The 15932-nt window shown below is 38.6% G+C and overlaps 1 protein-coding gene across 1 annotated transcript in view; it reads left to right on the top strand.

The window, feature by feature from the left end:
* The window catches only part of adpgk2 (ADP-dependent glucokinase 2), a 42862-nt gene that overhangs the window by 13852 nt on the left and 13078 nt on the right, over positions 1-15932 (top strand). Inside the window, exon 3 of the mRNA XM_028796935.2 lies at positions 15650-15840. Within this exon, the coding sequence (XP_028652768.1) occupies positions 15650-15840 (191 nt within the window). The remainder of the gene's footprint in view (positions 1-15649; positions 15841-15932) is intronic.

Consider the following 15932-nt stretch of genomic DNA (forward strand, 5'->3'; position numbering starts at 1 on the left):
ACAACAACAATAATCATCATGTTTTTCCATTTTATCTATCTACAAGGAAAAAACATAAATAAGACTAAATGAAAACAAAAGAAATGAGAAATAAAATACAAGGAACAAACCAGTGTCCTGTATAACAAGGAAATATTAAACAATGAAATAAGTATACCCAATAAGACAAAACATGTACAAGTGTAAATAGAAAATTAAATAAAATACTACAGAGGTGTAAAAATAGTTATGTATGTGGTAAAATGTAAGGTAAAACTATCATAAACTCAAACTTTATGAGCAATCTTGCCAAGGCGCATATATATAATATAAAATAATATAGGTAAAAACCTATAAGGAGAAAATTTAAAACCGTGTGGAGGGATTAAAGCACTGGTTTAGAAAAAACAAACTGACTTAGTATTGTGTCTTTTAGAATCTGATAATGAAGAAGCCACTGGTGAATAAGATACTCTGAGGATTTATAGAGTCTTATTAGTTACTAAATAGGACTTCCAATGTATTTAGGGAAGATCCCCCTCTTCAGAGCCAATGGTTAAAATAATATGGCCAGTCTGAATCGAGACATTTGGACCATGGAGAATGGACAAATATTAGTTTCAAGAATTACTATCCATGTTATCTGTCTAAAACAGATTGAAATCTAAATAATCAATGTAGATATCTGAGTTAACTTTTGCAGTACACCATCTATTACAGTGGGTTTTGTAAAACGTGTAGGAATAAAATGCAATGATTTTTGTCATTCCAACAGATGTGCTAATGTTTGTGATGTCCCAGCTTTTACAAATCCAATACCAAATGCCATTATAACAGAGATGTATCAACTAGAGTGATACCAAGGCACACATCCACTTTTATTAAGGTGGATGAATAAAGAATAATGACTAATGCACATTGTGCTAGAGCTGGCATGTCTGTATGTGTATACAGTGCATCTGGAAAGTATTCGCAGCGCATCACTTTTTCCACATTTTGTTATGTTACAGCCTTATTCCAAAATGGATTAAATTCATTTTTTTCCTCAGAATTCTACACACAACACCCCATAATGACAACGTGAAAAAAGTTTACTTGAGATTTTTGCAAATTTATTAAAAATAAAAAAGTTGAGAAAGCACATGTACATAAGTATTCACAGCCTTTGCCATGAAGCTCAAAATTGAGCTCAGGTGCATCCTGTTTCCCCTGATCATCCTTGAGATGTTTCTGCAGCTTAATTGGAGTCCACCTGTGGTAAATTCAGTTAATTGGACACGATTTGGAAAGGCACACACCTGTCTATATAAGGTCCCACAGTTGACAGTTCATGTCAGAGCACAAACCTGAGACAGGATTGTCTCAAGGAACAAATCTGGGGAAGGTTACAGAAAAATTTCTGCTCCTTTGAAGGTCCCAATGAGCACAGTGGCCTCCATCATCCGTAAGTGGAAGAAGTTCGAAACCACCAGGACTGTTCCTAGAACTGGCCGGCCATCTAAACTGAGTGATCGGGGGAGAAGGGCCTTAGTCAGGGAGGTGACCAAGAACCCGATGGTCACTCTGTCAGAGCTCCAGAGGTCCTCTGTGGAGATAGGAGAACCTTCCAGAAGGACAACCATCTGCAGCAATCCACCAATCAGGTCTGTATGGTAGAGTGGCCAGACGGAAGCCACTCCTTAGTAAAAGGCACATGGCAGCCCGCCTGGAGTTTGCCAAAAGGCACCTGAAGGACTCTCGGACCATGAGAAACAAAATTCTCTGGTCTGATGAGATTCACACTCTTTGGTGTGAATGCCAGACGTCATGTTTGGAGGAAACCAGGCACCGCTCATCACCAGGCCAATACCATCCCTACAGTGAAGCATGGTGGTGGCAGCATCATGCGGTGGGGATGTTTTTCAGCGGCAGGGACTGGGAAACTAGTCAGGATAAAGGGAAAGATGACTGCAACAATGTACAGAGACATCCTGGATGAAAACCTGCTCCAGAGCGCTCTTGACCTCAGACTGGGGCGACGGTTCACCTTTCAGCAGTACAATGACCCTAAGCACACAGCCAAGGTATCAAAGGAGTGGCTTCAGGACAACTCTGTGAATGTCCTTGAGTGGCCCAGCCAGAGCTCAGACTTGAATCCGATTGAACATCTCTGGAGAGATCTTAAAATGGCTGTGCACCGACGCTTCCCATCCAACCTGATGGAGCTTGAGAGGTGCTGCAAAGAGGAATGGGCGAAACTGGCCAAGGATAGGTGTGCCAAGCTTGTGGCATCATATTCAAAAAGACTTGAGGCTGTAATTGCTGCCAAAGGTGCATCGACAAAGTATTGAGCAAAGGCTGTGAATACTTGTGATTTCTCAGTTTTTTTTATTTTTAATAAATTTGCAAAAACCTCAAACTTTTTTCACATTGTCATTATGGAATGTTGTGTGTAGAATTCTGAGGAAAAAAATGAATTTAATCCATTTTGGAATAAGGCTGTAACATAATAAAATGTGGAAAAAGTGATGTGCTGTGAATACTTTCCGGATGCACTGTATATGTTGTGTGTGTGTGTGTGTTTATGTATTTTATATATAATAAAAAATGTTTATATTGGGCCTGAGAAAGTTAACATGTAAATTTTTGCGATTAATGTGTCCTAGAGAAAAGATGTGAAGGTAAAAATTCTGTGGTGTGTTGTGTGTGGGTGTTTTTATTTATTTATTTATTTATTTTTTATATTTTTTTCTTCTTCCCCCGTCCCATTTCATGTTTCCATAAGAAGACTGAAGCAATGTCATATCATATAAAGTAATCCCTCACCTATCGCGGGGGTTACGTTCCAGAGCCCCCCACGATAGGTGAAAATCCGCGAAGTAGCGACCTATATTTATTTTATTATTTACTAGCAAAATACCCGCGCTTCGCAGCGGAGAAGTAGTGTGTTAAAGAGGTTATGAAAAAAAAAAAAGGAAACATTTTAAAAATAACGTAACATGATTGTCAATGTAATTGTGTTGTCATTGTTATGAGTGTTGCTGTCTTTTTTATATATATAATATACACACACAGACACACATAAACATATATATACATATACATATACATATATATATACATATCTACATATACACATCCACATAAACATATATATACATATACAAATTTACATATCTACATATATATAGACATACATATATACATACATACATTCACATATATATATATATATATATATATATATATATATACACTGTATATAAACATATGTACTTATTGGCTCCTGTATTTAGGATATAGCAGGTTGGATAATGGACGGATGGACATCTGTATGCATAGCCGTATTTGCCCGTTTTCGTTTTTTTTTCTTTGTTCAGTAATATTTCAGTAAACCCGGAGCTTGTCAGTTCAAATCCTGGTACTGACACCACTGTGTGACCCTGAGGAAGTCACTTCACCTGCCTGTGCTGCAAAAAACAAAAGTAATGTAACAAATTGTACCTCAGATGTTGTAAGTTGGTGGAATAAAGGCATAAGTAAAATAGATAAATATGTATTATACACATAGGAACTATTCATTTATTTTCAGTTAAGTCATCTGCAGCAAACTTTTATAAATGAGGGTTTCTGATTTTTAGATAGTGCAAACTGTTTGTTCTTCATTGACGTTTTCTCTTGGACAGCTTTTTTCATTTCTTTGAAAATGAAAGCAGCAGCTGCCAAAATATGTAGCTTTCTTATTAATTTTTCAACATTGTGTAAAATAGATGTATAAGGTAACATAAAAGGTTTAAATACTGGTTATCCTTTTACACTAAAATATTACTAAAGAGATACAAAAAAAGTAAAATGGATATGTTCTTTTTCTTTAAGGAGATTAAATATTACTGAAGAAAGAAAAAAAAAATTAAACAGCCAAATGGGGCTATGCATACAAACTTAAAAGGTTTAAATAAAACAGAAATATATATTTTATTTTTACTTGCTTAAGTTGTGGAGGGTGTATCCTGTAGCAAAGCCCTAACTTTTTTCGTGAAAGCCCGTTTCAGTCAATAAGTCTTAAAAAAACGTGTAAAGATATTGACAATAAGCTAAGTCATCTGCAGCAAAGTTTTATAAATGAGGGTTTCTCCTTTTTAGATAGTGCAAACTGTTTCTTCTTCATTGACGTTTTGTCTTGGAGAGCTTTTTTCATTTCATTGAAAATGAAAGCAGCAGCTGCCAAAATATGTAGCTTTCTTATTAATTTTTCAACATTGTGTAAAATAAATGTATAAAGTAACATAAAAGGTTTAAATACTGGTTATCCTTTTACACTAAAATATTACTAAAGAGGTACAAAAAAAGTAAAATGGATATGTTCTTTTTCTTTAAGGAGATTAAATATTACTGAAGAAAGAAAAAAAAAATTAAACAGCCAAATGGGGCTATGCATACGAACTTAAAAGGTTTAAATAAAACAGAAATATATATTTTATTTTTACTTGCTTAACTTGTGGAGGGTGTATCCTGTAGCAAAGCCCTAACTTTTTTCGTGAAAGCCCGTTTCAGTAAATAAGTGTTAAAAACAGGTGTAAAGATATTGACAATAAGCTACGCAAACCCAGGAAGACATGGAATCGTTTAAATCAAGTATCATTACATCTTCCTTTCTTAAAGAGAAGTAAGGCAGTACTTATAAGCTTACATATTTATATATAGACATACATATATATATATACATATATATCTGAAGCCGTGCAAGCACACTCTTGAGAATGCAACGTATAGTTGTACAGAAGAAAAGCAATCTTGCTTCAAATGAATGGCAACCTTTTGTAGGTCTATGAACTTAATTTAAACTTTAGGTTTACACGGTGCTTTCTTTCCGAAGTACCTGCCCTCATGAATATGTCTGTATGTGTCAGTCGGTCAAATCCACGCGCTTCGCACCGGCGAAGTACCGCTTTTAAATTTTTATTAAGAAGAAAATAAAATGTTTTTAAATTGAGGGAAAATATACTAATAACAGTTTGTTAAGGATCTGTTTTTTTGTGAAGCTGCCTTTACTCGAGTGATCACTTCAACCTGACTTGGTGGCCAAGTATAAGCGTTACCTCGTAGGTAACCACCCATACAATCAGATTGTGAATCAGACTACGAATGCCGTGAATGTAATTACACACTCACTGCACTTGCTTACGGTAATCGAACCTCGGATGTCAGCGCTAGAGGGGCTTAGCAGTGGTGAAGTATTGCTTTTAAATTTTAATTAAGAACAAAAGAAAACCTCAGAGCTTCGATTCCCGAAAGGGAGTGAAGTGAGTGTCCGATTACCTACCAGGTAACGCTTATGGTTGGACAGCAAGTGACGTAACATCAGCCACGGTGCCTTCAGTTGTGAGAAGCAGATCATAGAATGATTGAAAATAGTTTTGCATTTACCTTTTTAGTAAAAGGCGAGCTTTTAAGCCTGAGAAATCACCCCGTAAATGCACACGTTTAATTGCACGTGTTAATATGTATGCTTACACAGTATTAAAAGACACTCAAAAATTAACGTCATTTACCATCAGCCACGGTGCCTTCAGTTGTGAGAAGCAGATCATAGAATGATTGAAAATAGTTTTGCATTTACCTTTTTAGTAAAAGGCGAGCCTTTAAGCCTGAGAAATCACCCCGTAAATGCACACGTTTAATTGCACGTGTTAATATGTATGCTTACACAGTATTAAAAGACAGTCAAAAATTAACGTCATTTACCTTCGTTCCCGCGTTTGACTCGTGCTGTAAATCTCTTCCTTGTTTTTAGTTCACGTGATTACGTAGGAGGCGTGATGACGCGATACGTGACTCCGCCTCCTCCATTAGAGTATATGGACAAAAAATATGTTCCAGTTATGACCATTACGCGTAGAATTTCGAAATGAAACCTGCCTAACTTTTGTAAGTAAGCTGTAAGGAATGAGCCTGCCAAATTTCAGCCTTCCACCTACACGGGAAGTTCGAGAATTAGTGATGAGTCAGTCAGTCAGTGAGTCAGTGAGGGCTTTGCCTTTTATTAATATGTATACACTCTTATAAACCTTTCTCACTCTCTTGTTAACCTTTCCCACACTCTTATAAACACTTCCTATGCTCTTAAACACTTTCTACATTCTTAAACACCGCAGACCAACACTGCACACTGCACGCAGCGATTAGACGTCAATGTGTCTGCACTCGCTTTGTGAAGAGGGGCAGCTGAACTCACGCTGAGCAGAAATGGACTTTGTGCTGCTTCTGCCAAAATGCCTGCTTGTCGCTCTACGCGTTCGGAAGGAGGAGGAGTGTGTGTGTGGTTTTGTGAGGGCTGAACGCACGTTCACTCAAACCCCCCTCCCCGGAGGCGCAGTCCTGTTGCTGATGGGTCTGGAACATAACTTCCGCGATAGGCGGGCAATCACTTGTATTTAAAAACCCGCGAAGTCGTGAATCCGCGAAAAGTGAACCGCGAAGTAGCGAGGGATTACTGTAAGTGCTATATAAGTTATCCTTGAGTGGCACTAAAACCAAAATAAGTTGCGAGTACCTTTGTATTTAACTCACCAGTAAGGTTGGGCGGTATCCAAATTTTGATACCGTCAAACCTCCTCCCTATTTTACCTCGGTATATGGTATTACCGTGAATAATAAAAAAAATGTGACGTAAGGCTCAGACAGCGTCACCAAACTGTTGGCTTGTGCCTAAACCGTTCAGAAACTGAATATCAAACACTAATACTGAAACAATAACAAAATAACATGCAGAACAATAGTAACAACTTTTATTAGCAACAAATAGCAGTTTATAAAAAAGTGCAAATACAACAGTCAAACAGAATTAAATTAACATAAACATCCAGAACAGTTTTCGCACAGAGACACGCACACAAATCAATTAAACTAAATCACACCACCTGAACAACTTTTAATAACAAAGAAGAGCAGCTTATAAAAAAGTGCAAATAGACCCACAACAGTCAACCAGAGTTGAATTAACATAAACATCATCCATATTATAAAAAGTATTGCAAAGCAATAGTCCTAAACAAAAACTTCTTTCCAGTCTTCTTTCCAATATTGTTTTTAACGTAAACCAAATAAAAATACCTGAATCAATTAAATAAATAAAAATAAACACAGTGCAAATAGGAACGAATGGCAAGTGGCATCAATCTAGTCAAGATTTTTCGCTAGAAAAACCAGCATGTTTACGTGTCTGATCGCTTGGGCCTGCTCGAGGATGCGCTCCACCATTGCCAGTTTGGAGCCCCAGCGAGTTGCACAGTCCTGCCGACGGATGGATGGATGAATTAATGAATGAATGATGAATAAACGATTAGATGAATGAATAGGCCTAAATAAACAAATGAATGAATAAATAGGCATAAATAAACAAATGAATGAATAAATAGGCCTAAATAAATGAATGAATGCATAAATAAATAAGTCCATTAATGTATATTATTCCATTTGGTCAAATTTTCATGCACATTTATTTTAGGCTAAATAAGTCCCTTATGCGCATCAAGCCTGCACTTATTTGATAAAAAATACAGGAAAAAAATTACAATTTAAAAAATGGTTTTCTATTTTAATATAGCCTACTTTTCAATATAATTTATTTATGTGATGCAAAGCATAATATAATATAATATAATATATGCCCCTTTTTTATATTTGAGCCCCTGCCCCTGAGGAACTCTCTGCACGTTTTATGCTTACCGTTCTGAGACTATGTTTTGGGAGTCCCAAGTCCACTTGCTTCTTGTGGAGTTCATGCTTACGTTGCCAGCTGTGTGAAAAGGCCCCGACAATATTACGGCATAGTCCGAGGGCGCGCTCGGTTTTTTGCCTCTGGTCATGCAATCCATTTGTGACAGCCAAGTTTAGATTGTCACCAAAGCAGTATAGCCACGGCCAGTGCAGGGACCTGATTGCGGCATGAATGTTGGCAGCGTTGTCAGTGGTTATGGCTGAAAGTTTTTTCTCGTCAAGTTGCCATTCCTGAAGTGCAGCAGCAAGATTGTCCGCTGTATGACTCTCAGGAAAATACGTGGTTTGGAGGCATTTGGATTCAAGTTTCCAGTCAGGTGTAATAGTATGGACAGTCAGAGACATATATGGTGTCATGTTAACTGATGACCACATGTCAGTTGTTAAGGAATAACTGTCTGCCGCTGACAGCAGCACTTGAACATTGTCTCTAACTTTACTATATAAATGTGGGATGGCTGTTTGTGAGAAATATTTCCGTCCAGGCAGCTCGTACTGGGCATCTAGGACCTTTACCATGTCCGTAAAGGACTTTTTTTCCACTGTGTGGAAAGAGACCATTTCGTTCGCTAAGTATTTTGTCACTGCATCAGTACAGGTTTTCCAACGGACACTGTCCCTTTTGTACTTTGCTTTCCCGAAGGCCCCCATTATCGTCGGCTACGTACTGGCGGTGGACCTAGATGTTGTTGGTCCTGCATCGGGAGGCGTTGAAACTGTTGCACTGAGTGAACTCGGGTCCATCCTCGCAGCAGTGAGTGAATGGTGGTTTCGTATATGCAACCTTAGGTTCGAGGTATTTCCATCTCTTGCGGTCACCTTTTTGTTGCACAATTTGCAAATTGCCTCGTCCGTATTTACCGCCTCTCCCTTCTCGTTTGGTCGAAACCCGAAATACTGCCAAACTGCAGAATTTGTGTTCTTTTTTGAGACCAGGTCACTTGGTGCGCGACTCGCCATCTTTCCCCACCTCTCTCTTTCTTCTCCACGCTGTCACGTGATGACAACCACGCATACGCATTTTTAGGCATTAAATAAATTATATTTAATATTTAATCCTTGTCTCCCATATAAGTGCATTGTTTTTATGACGGTATAACGGTATTGAAACTGATACCGTTGCTATTTTTAGATCCCGCAGGATACCATATTACTGTATTACCGCCCAAGCCTACTCACCAGTCCACCAGGTAATGCACAGTGCTGATAGCCATAATATAATGGCAAAATTCTACGAAATGGAAGTGTAATGATTGTGCCTACTTCTTTATGCAAAGAATGCAACATAACCATCCAGGTAATGCATGGTGTCAGTTTTTAAGAGAGACAGCAGTTATGGAGATCTTTTCTTTTTAGAATGCCAGAAGTAATGGCAGAGCAGTATTTTCCAACCTTTTTTCTGTGGTGGCACACTTTTTGCAACTCAAAAAATCCCAAGGCACACCATGATTCTACCAACCAAAAAAGCACTAAATTTCTTAGACAGGCTAAGCTGTATGAAAGGGTGAAATGGGGGTTGGCAAAAAAAAAAAAAAACGCTCAGAGATTGCTGTTTGACCTGTGAAAGTTGTTAGCAAACATGCACCTAGACAGATGGACCCCTCACACACTTCCTAGCTGCTAAAGTGCTCTAAGTGCCATGTCTGCAAAACGGCAATCACAGAGCTGTTTTTATGTGGGCTTCTCTAGGAAGGCTCGTCCTCCTCGACAGGTCTTGACCATCTGAGGACTGGTTCAAAAGGCCCTTGATGTCACTTGTAATCCATGGCTTGTTGTTAGCATAGCAGCATACTGTTCTTACAGGAACTACAATGTCAGAAGTTGATGTAGTCAGTAGTGCAGTCAACAACCTCCTCAATGTTCTCAGTATATAATCCCCGCAGGATACAGTTAGGTCCATAAATATTTGGACAGAGACAACTTTTTTTCTAATTTTGGTTCTGTAAATTACCACAATGAATTTTAAATGAAACAACTCAGATGCATTTGAAGTGCAGACTTTCAGCTTTAATTCAGTGGGGTGAACAAAATGATTGCATAAAAATGTGAGGCAACTAAAGCATTTTTTTAAACACAATCCCTTCATTTCATGGGCTCAAAAGTAATTGGACAATTGACTCCAAGGATATTTCATGGGCAGGTGTGGGCAAGTCCGTCGTTATGTCATTATCAATTAAGCAGATAAAAGGCCTGGAGTTGATTTGAGGTGTGGTGCTTACATGTGGAAGATTTTGCTTTGAACAGACAACATGTGGTCAAAGGAGCTCTCCATGCAGGTGAAAGAAGCCATCCTTAAACTGCGAAAACAGAAAAAACCCATCCGAGAAATTGCTACAATATTACGAGTGGCAAAATCTACAGTTTGGTACATCCTAAGAAAGAAAGCAAACACTGGTGAACTCAGCAATGCAAAAAGACCTGGACGTCTACAGAAGACAACAGTGGTGGATGATCGCAGAATCATTTTCATGGTGAAGAGAAACCCCTTCACAACAGCCAACCAAGTGACCAACACTCTCCAGGGGGTAGGCGTATCGATGTCCAAGTCTACCATAAAGAGAAGAAAGTAAATACAGAGGGTGCACTGCAAGAAGCAAGCTACTCATAAGCCACAAGAATAGAAAGGCTAGACTGGACTTTGCTAAAGAACATCTAAAAAAGCCAGCACAGTTCTGGAAAAACATTCTTTGGACAGATGAAACCAAGATCAACCTCTACCAGAGTGATGGCAAGAAAAAAGTATGGAGAAGGCGTGGAATAGCTCATTATCCAAAGCATACCACATCATCTGTAAAACATGGTGGAGGCAGTGTGATGGCTTGGGCGTGCATGGCTGCCAGTGGCACTGGGACACTAGTGTTTATTGATGATGTGACACAGGACAGAAGCAGCTGAATGAATTCTGAGGTGTTCGGAGACCTACTGTCTGCTCAAATCCAGCTAAATATAGTCAAATTGATTTGGCGGCGTTTCATGATACAGATGGACAATGACCCAAAACATACAGCCAAAGCAACCCAGGAGTTTATTAAAGCAAAGAAGTGGAAAATTCTTGAAAGGCCAAGTCAGTCACCTGATCTTAACCCAATTGAGCATGCATTTCACTTCAAACAGCAACTGAAAGCCGCTGTAGTCAAGGCCTGGCAGATCATTAAAAAGGAGGAAACCCAGCATCTGGTGATGTCCATGAGTTCAAGACTTCAGGCTGTCATTGCCAGCAAAGGGTTTTCATCCAAGTATTAGAAATGAACATTTTATTTCCAGTTATTTAATTTGTCCAATTACTTTTGAGCCCCTGAAATGAAGGGATTGTGTTAAAAAAATGCTTTAGTTGCCTCACATTTTTTATCCAATCGCTTTGTTCACCCCACTGAATTAAATCTGAAAGTCTGCACTTCAACTGTATCTGAGTTGTTTCATTTAAAATTCATTGTGGTAATTTACAGAACCAAAATTAGAAAAAAAGTTGTCTCTGTCCAAATATTTATGGACCTAACTGTATGCCAGTCCGTAGTTCCAAAGCAGTCTCTCTGAGCCTGCTCTGCCTCAGGGGACCACTTCCTGAATGAGCGTGTGGTTGTAGGTAGCTTCCTCACTCTTGGTTTGTAGTGAGGCTTAAGCAGAACCAGGTTATGATCTGCTTTCCCAAGCGCAGGCAGCGGGGTGGCGCTGTATGTGTCTTTAACGTTTGCATACAGTAGGTCAATATAGAGTATAATTATCAAGTAATTGAAAGAATTTTAACACCATTTTTCCAATTAAATCAGTCTTTAGCAGTGCATTCAAAGTCGACAGTTATTTCGATTGTTTTTGTACTTTGACACGTTTGTGTCTCATATACTGTGGCAATTTGAGAATTAATACATTGGCCTCACTTTCTTATTGCCTTCTTTTCAACTTGCCTTTTAGGAAGGCATTCAAATTCAGGTTGTACTTGCACAAGTAATATTTTGTTAAAAGATCAGGTTTAAGATCATTGTTTAAGTTTAAACTATGCCATTAATATTTTTGTAATTCTTTTGTGTTGATTCTACATTCATTTTGTGATTTGTTGCCTAGCATGTGGAAGTCTGTGCAACCCTGCAAGGATTTGCCTCTCTAGACCATCAATGACCCATTGCCAAACTAGTCATGGTGGATGATTTTGCAGGCTGCATAACATTCACCATGGCGTCTAAGAATCATGCTGTCATCTGTGAATAGAGAATGTTGCACCAATGGTGTAGCTGCCAACTGCGGTATTCTCTGGCGAATGTCAATCAACCAGCGCGGTGATGGGTTGTGATGGCAAGTCCCAATAGAGGATGTTGGGTCTTCATGCCACCCTCATAGAGTCTGTTTCTGACAGTTTGGTCTGAAACATGCACAACAGTGGCCAGTTGCTGGTCATTTTGTAGGTCTCTGGCAGTGCTCCTGCTGATCCTCCTCACACAAAGGAGCAGATACCAGTCCTGTTGCAGGGTTGATGCACTACTATGGCCCTGTCCAGCTCACCTTGTGTAAAACAGCCCGTCTCCTTGTATCGCCTCCATGCTCTTGAAACTGTGCAGGAGGACAGCAAACTTTCATGTAACTGTGCATATGGATGTGCCATTCTGGAGGAGCTGGACTATGTGTGCAACCTGAATCGGTTGCAGGTACCACCTCATGCTACCAGTGGTAACAAGGACACTAGCAAAACACAAAACTAGAGAAGAATCGGTCAGGAAGGGATAAGGAGAGAACAATTGTCAGTGCCCAGTGCCTACCACCTGCAAAACCATTCCCTTTTTGGGGGTTGTCTTTCTGTTGCCTATCCAGTGCACCTGTTGATCCTTTCATTTGTACCAAAACAGGTGAAGGTGATTCACAATCACTTACACATCTTAACTGGGCAGATTGATATTCCTTAATTTTTAAGTGTAAAAAAAAAAAAAAAAAAAAATTTTTTTTTTTGCTCTGTGTGTGTGTGTTGTGGCTCCAGCTCCTCAAACACCCAACACAGAAACACATCAGGCATAACACAGGCTTTTTATTGTTTCGTGAGAAACTCTTCCTTAAGTGATTCCCACAATTCAGCCACAGTTACTAGCACAATAAACACACATGAGGCTCAAATCTGTTTCTGTCTCTCTCTGTCTCCAGTAAGCTTCATCCTTCTTCCAGACACTGACTTCTGGAGCAGTGGCAGCTGGCTGTTTTTATGTAATACCCAGGAATACTTCTGTTGTTTTGTAGGATTGATCCAGAAGCACTTCTGGGTAAGGTGGGAGCCTGATGAATTGGGGCTTTGCTGTCCCTGGCAGCACTCCCGGAACCCACCAGGGCTTAGCCACCACACTCCACAGACCTCATGTATAACACTGTGAGTAGAATTCAAATCTAAAGCATGGTGTACAGACAAAACTGGAAATGTGCGTATGCACAAAAAAGTCCAGATGCATAAAACTGTGCGTATGCCAAGTTCCACGCTCTTCCCCTTTATAAATTCCAATGAACATGAAATTTAACACAAGTGCCTATGGCCCCACCCACCCCCTGAATTTCACATATTTGAATATGGAAATCAGTATAAATAGCCCTCTTCCGTTCCGTGTTAAAAGACAATGGCAAAAACGCATGGAAAAAGAAGAATTTCAGCGAATGCAAAGTGGTAACAAGGAAAAACATACTATTTGTTGGTTTAAGTAATGGTATAAGCAACAAAAGGAAAGTGCTGGAGTAATACGGTGTGGCGGAGATGCTCAAAAGTTCAAGTTCAGAAAGTCGCACAGTGCCCGAAATAAAAAGAAGTGGTTAGATATCAAAGTTGACATGAAAAGGCAAATTGTAGCCCATTGTTTTGTTTTGTTCGGTTTCAGACAAAATTACAAAAGCGGACCTTCGTGCCGAGGATGCAAATCCACGCAGTGATAGTGCTGCTGTGCCCAGCACATCATAGGGCACTGGCTGTACACACACCTCTGCCCTGGAAACTATTGGGCGACCATGAGTCTGCATACTGAAGGATGCTGTTCTGGAGTCAAAAATTGCAGTAGTGGATGCTGTAAGAGATGTGGCCAATGAACTAAGGAATATAAGGGCTGTACTGTGTGATATTGACCACAAATTAAATGAACTGGTTAAAAAAATAAATGCTGCATCTGATTAACTGTTTTTACATTCTGCTAATTACATTCAAAATAAATGGTAACGCGGTCTGATTTGGCTGATCATTTGGTGTACCATTATATTGTTAAAAAATTGATTACAATCAAGTGCCTTAAATTTGTAAATGATATGCAATTCAATTCCGTGTATTTGATAAGGCCCGCGTATTGAAAAAAGAAGGGAAACGATACAAACCGCAGCAATGCTTTGATGCTGGGTGACTTTTTAATTTGCAAAACCGAGCAGAAAAGTGCCTACACATGGTGTGAGGCTGCTGTGAAAATGTGTGTGGTTTATGCCAAATTTAGTTTTTAAACATCTTGAAGTGAGAGTGGAAATGGGTGTACAGAACATTTTTGTGCATATGCACAGTTTATATGTAAGGCCCCAAGTCCCTGTGGGAATCTGGGGTACCATAACATCCCTGAAGGGCTGCCATCTAGTGATCCAGGAGAGATAGTGCCCTGACCATGCTTTCTCCTCGATCCTTCCATCACAAAGGTTTCCCAGCCATGTGTGTTTATAAATAAATAAATTACTGTGTGTGTGTGTATATATGTATATAATATATAAATTGACAACTGCAACTTCAAACTTCAGTGCATCTATAATCTAATAAAAGTAAGATTGCATTCTGGTGCTTGTTTGTATAAATAGAAAATAAAAGGCAAGGTAAAATCTAACTAGTGATATGGATGAACATATCTGACAGTAATCATAATCAAAGTGATGCTAGTTGCTTACCTCTGCAGAAAAGAGTGTCTTAAGTATCAAAAGTGACAAGATCACATCATAAAAGACAAAGTGCAATAAAAAAAATACTGTATGTGAACCAAATTGTCAAATTCACAAATGAAAAAGTGATGAGTACCGTAATAAGTTACCACTTACTATAGATGAGAAACTCTTCCAAATTAAGGACCAAAAATTGTGAAAAAGCAGAAGAGCAAGGGGATCCCAGTTTGGGCTATTTTTAAAAAACGGGACAATTCATTTAACTTGTTGAGGCAGGAGCAGTTGCATATGTGCAATTTGTAAATCCAAAATGCTTCATGACAGAGTAGTGAATAATTCAGACTGTCTTCTCTTGGACATGGAAGGAGTATTTTCAAAACCATGTACTTGAAATCAGGTAGCATGTCTTTATCAGTAAAATGTCTAGAGACCAAATATTTTGGATCTTGGAATGTGTATTAATATAGTTTCATATTTTGAAATACATAGATAAAGTTTGGGCATCTTCTTTCCAACATAAAAGAGCAAGAGCACAAATGTAAGTACATGACACCCCATGCATTATAACTGGATCTGTGCCATAAGGTAAAATTTAAGGGTTGGCAGCACTGTTGCCTTTAAATACAAAGCTGCAGCCACAAAAGTGTCCAGTTTTATATACAAAAATGGGTACGTTTTGGGATATATCACAAAGTGATTTGACCGGTATTAAACACCAAATAAAAAAAATTGCAGTTGAAAATAAAATAGGTTGCTGGCAGACTACTTTAGTGTTACTGTCTGGCTAATATCTAGGGATCAGATGGAAACAGAAAATAAATTGTTAAAAATCTATATGAAGTTTTATTGTTTTAGAAACTCTGGTAACAATAGAGCTAAAAAAGCAAGGATGGAAATATGTCAAACATTCGTTTAGCCAAAAGAAAATGCTGTTTCTCAATGCAGTGTGGTTACTATCTTTAACACAGGAAAACAGTCTTGTTTGTTATCCAAGATAAATTTTACTCTGCCTCTAATGTATTTAATTTTTTTTTATCATCATTTCTAGGAGGTATGTTGCCAACAACACATTATTTAATAAGCTTGTGGATGCCTCAAAAACACTACCTGGAAATCGATGGGCTCTAGGGGGAAATGCTGCCGTCATGGCCAAACGTCTTGCATTTGAAGGCTGTGACGTCCTTTTAGGAGGTCGGTTTAGTCAACAAATTACGGACATACTATCTGAACATGTATTGGGTTGGTATTTTTTTTTTTCTTTTTCTAAAATCCAAGTATTCTGGGTAAATGTACTTTTATCATTAATATTGTCCCCATTTTTCTACCATATG

This window comes from Erpetoichthys calabaricus, chromosome 3 (genome assembly GCF_900747795.2).
Source record: "Erpetoichthys calabaricus chromosome 3, fErpCal1.3, whole genome shotgun sequence".
Lineage (NCBI taxonomy): Eukaryota > Metazoa > Chordata > Cladistia > Polypteriformes > Polypteridae > Erpetoichthys > Erpetoichthys calabaricus.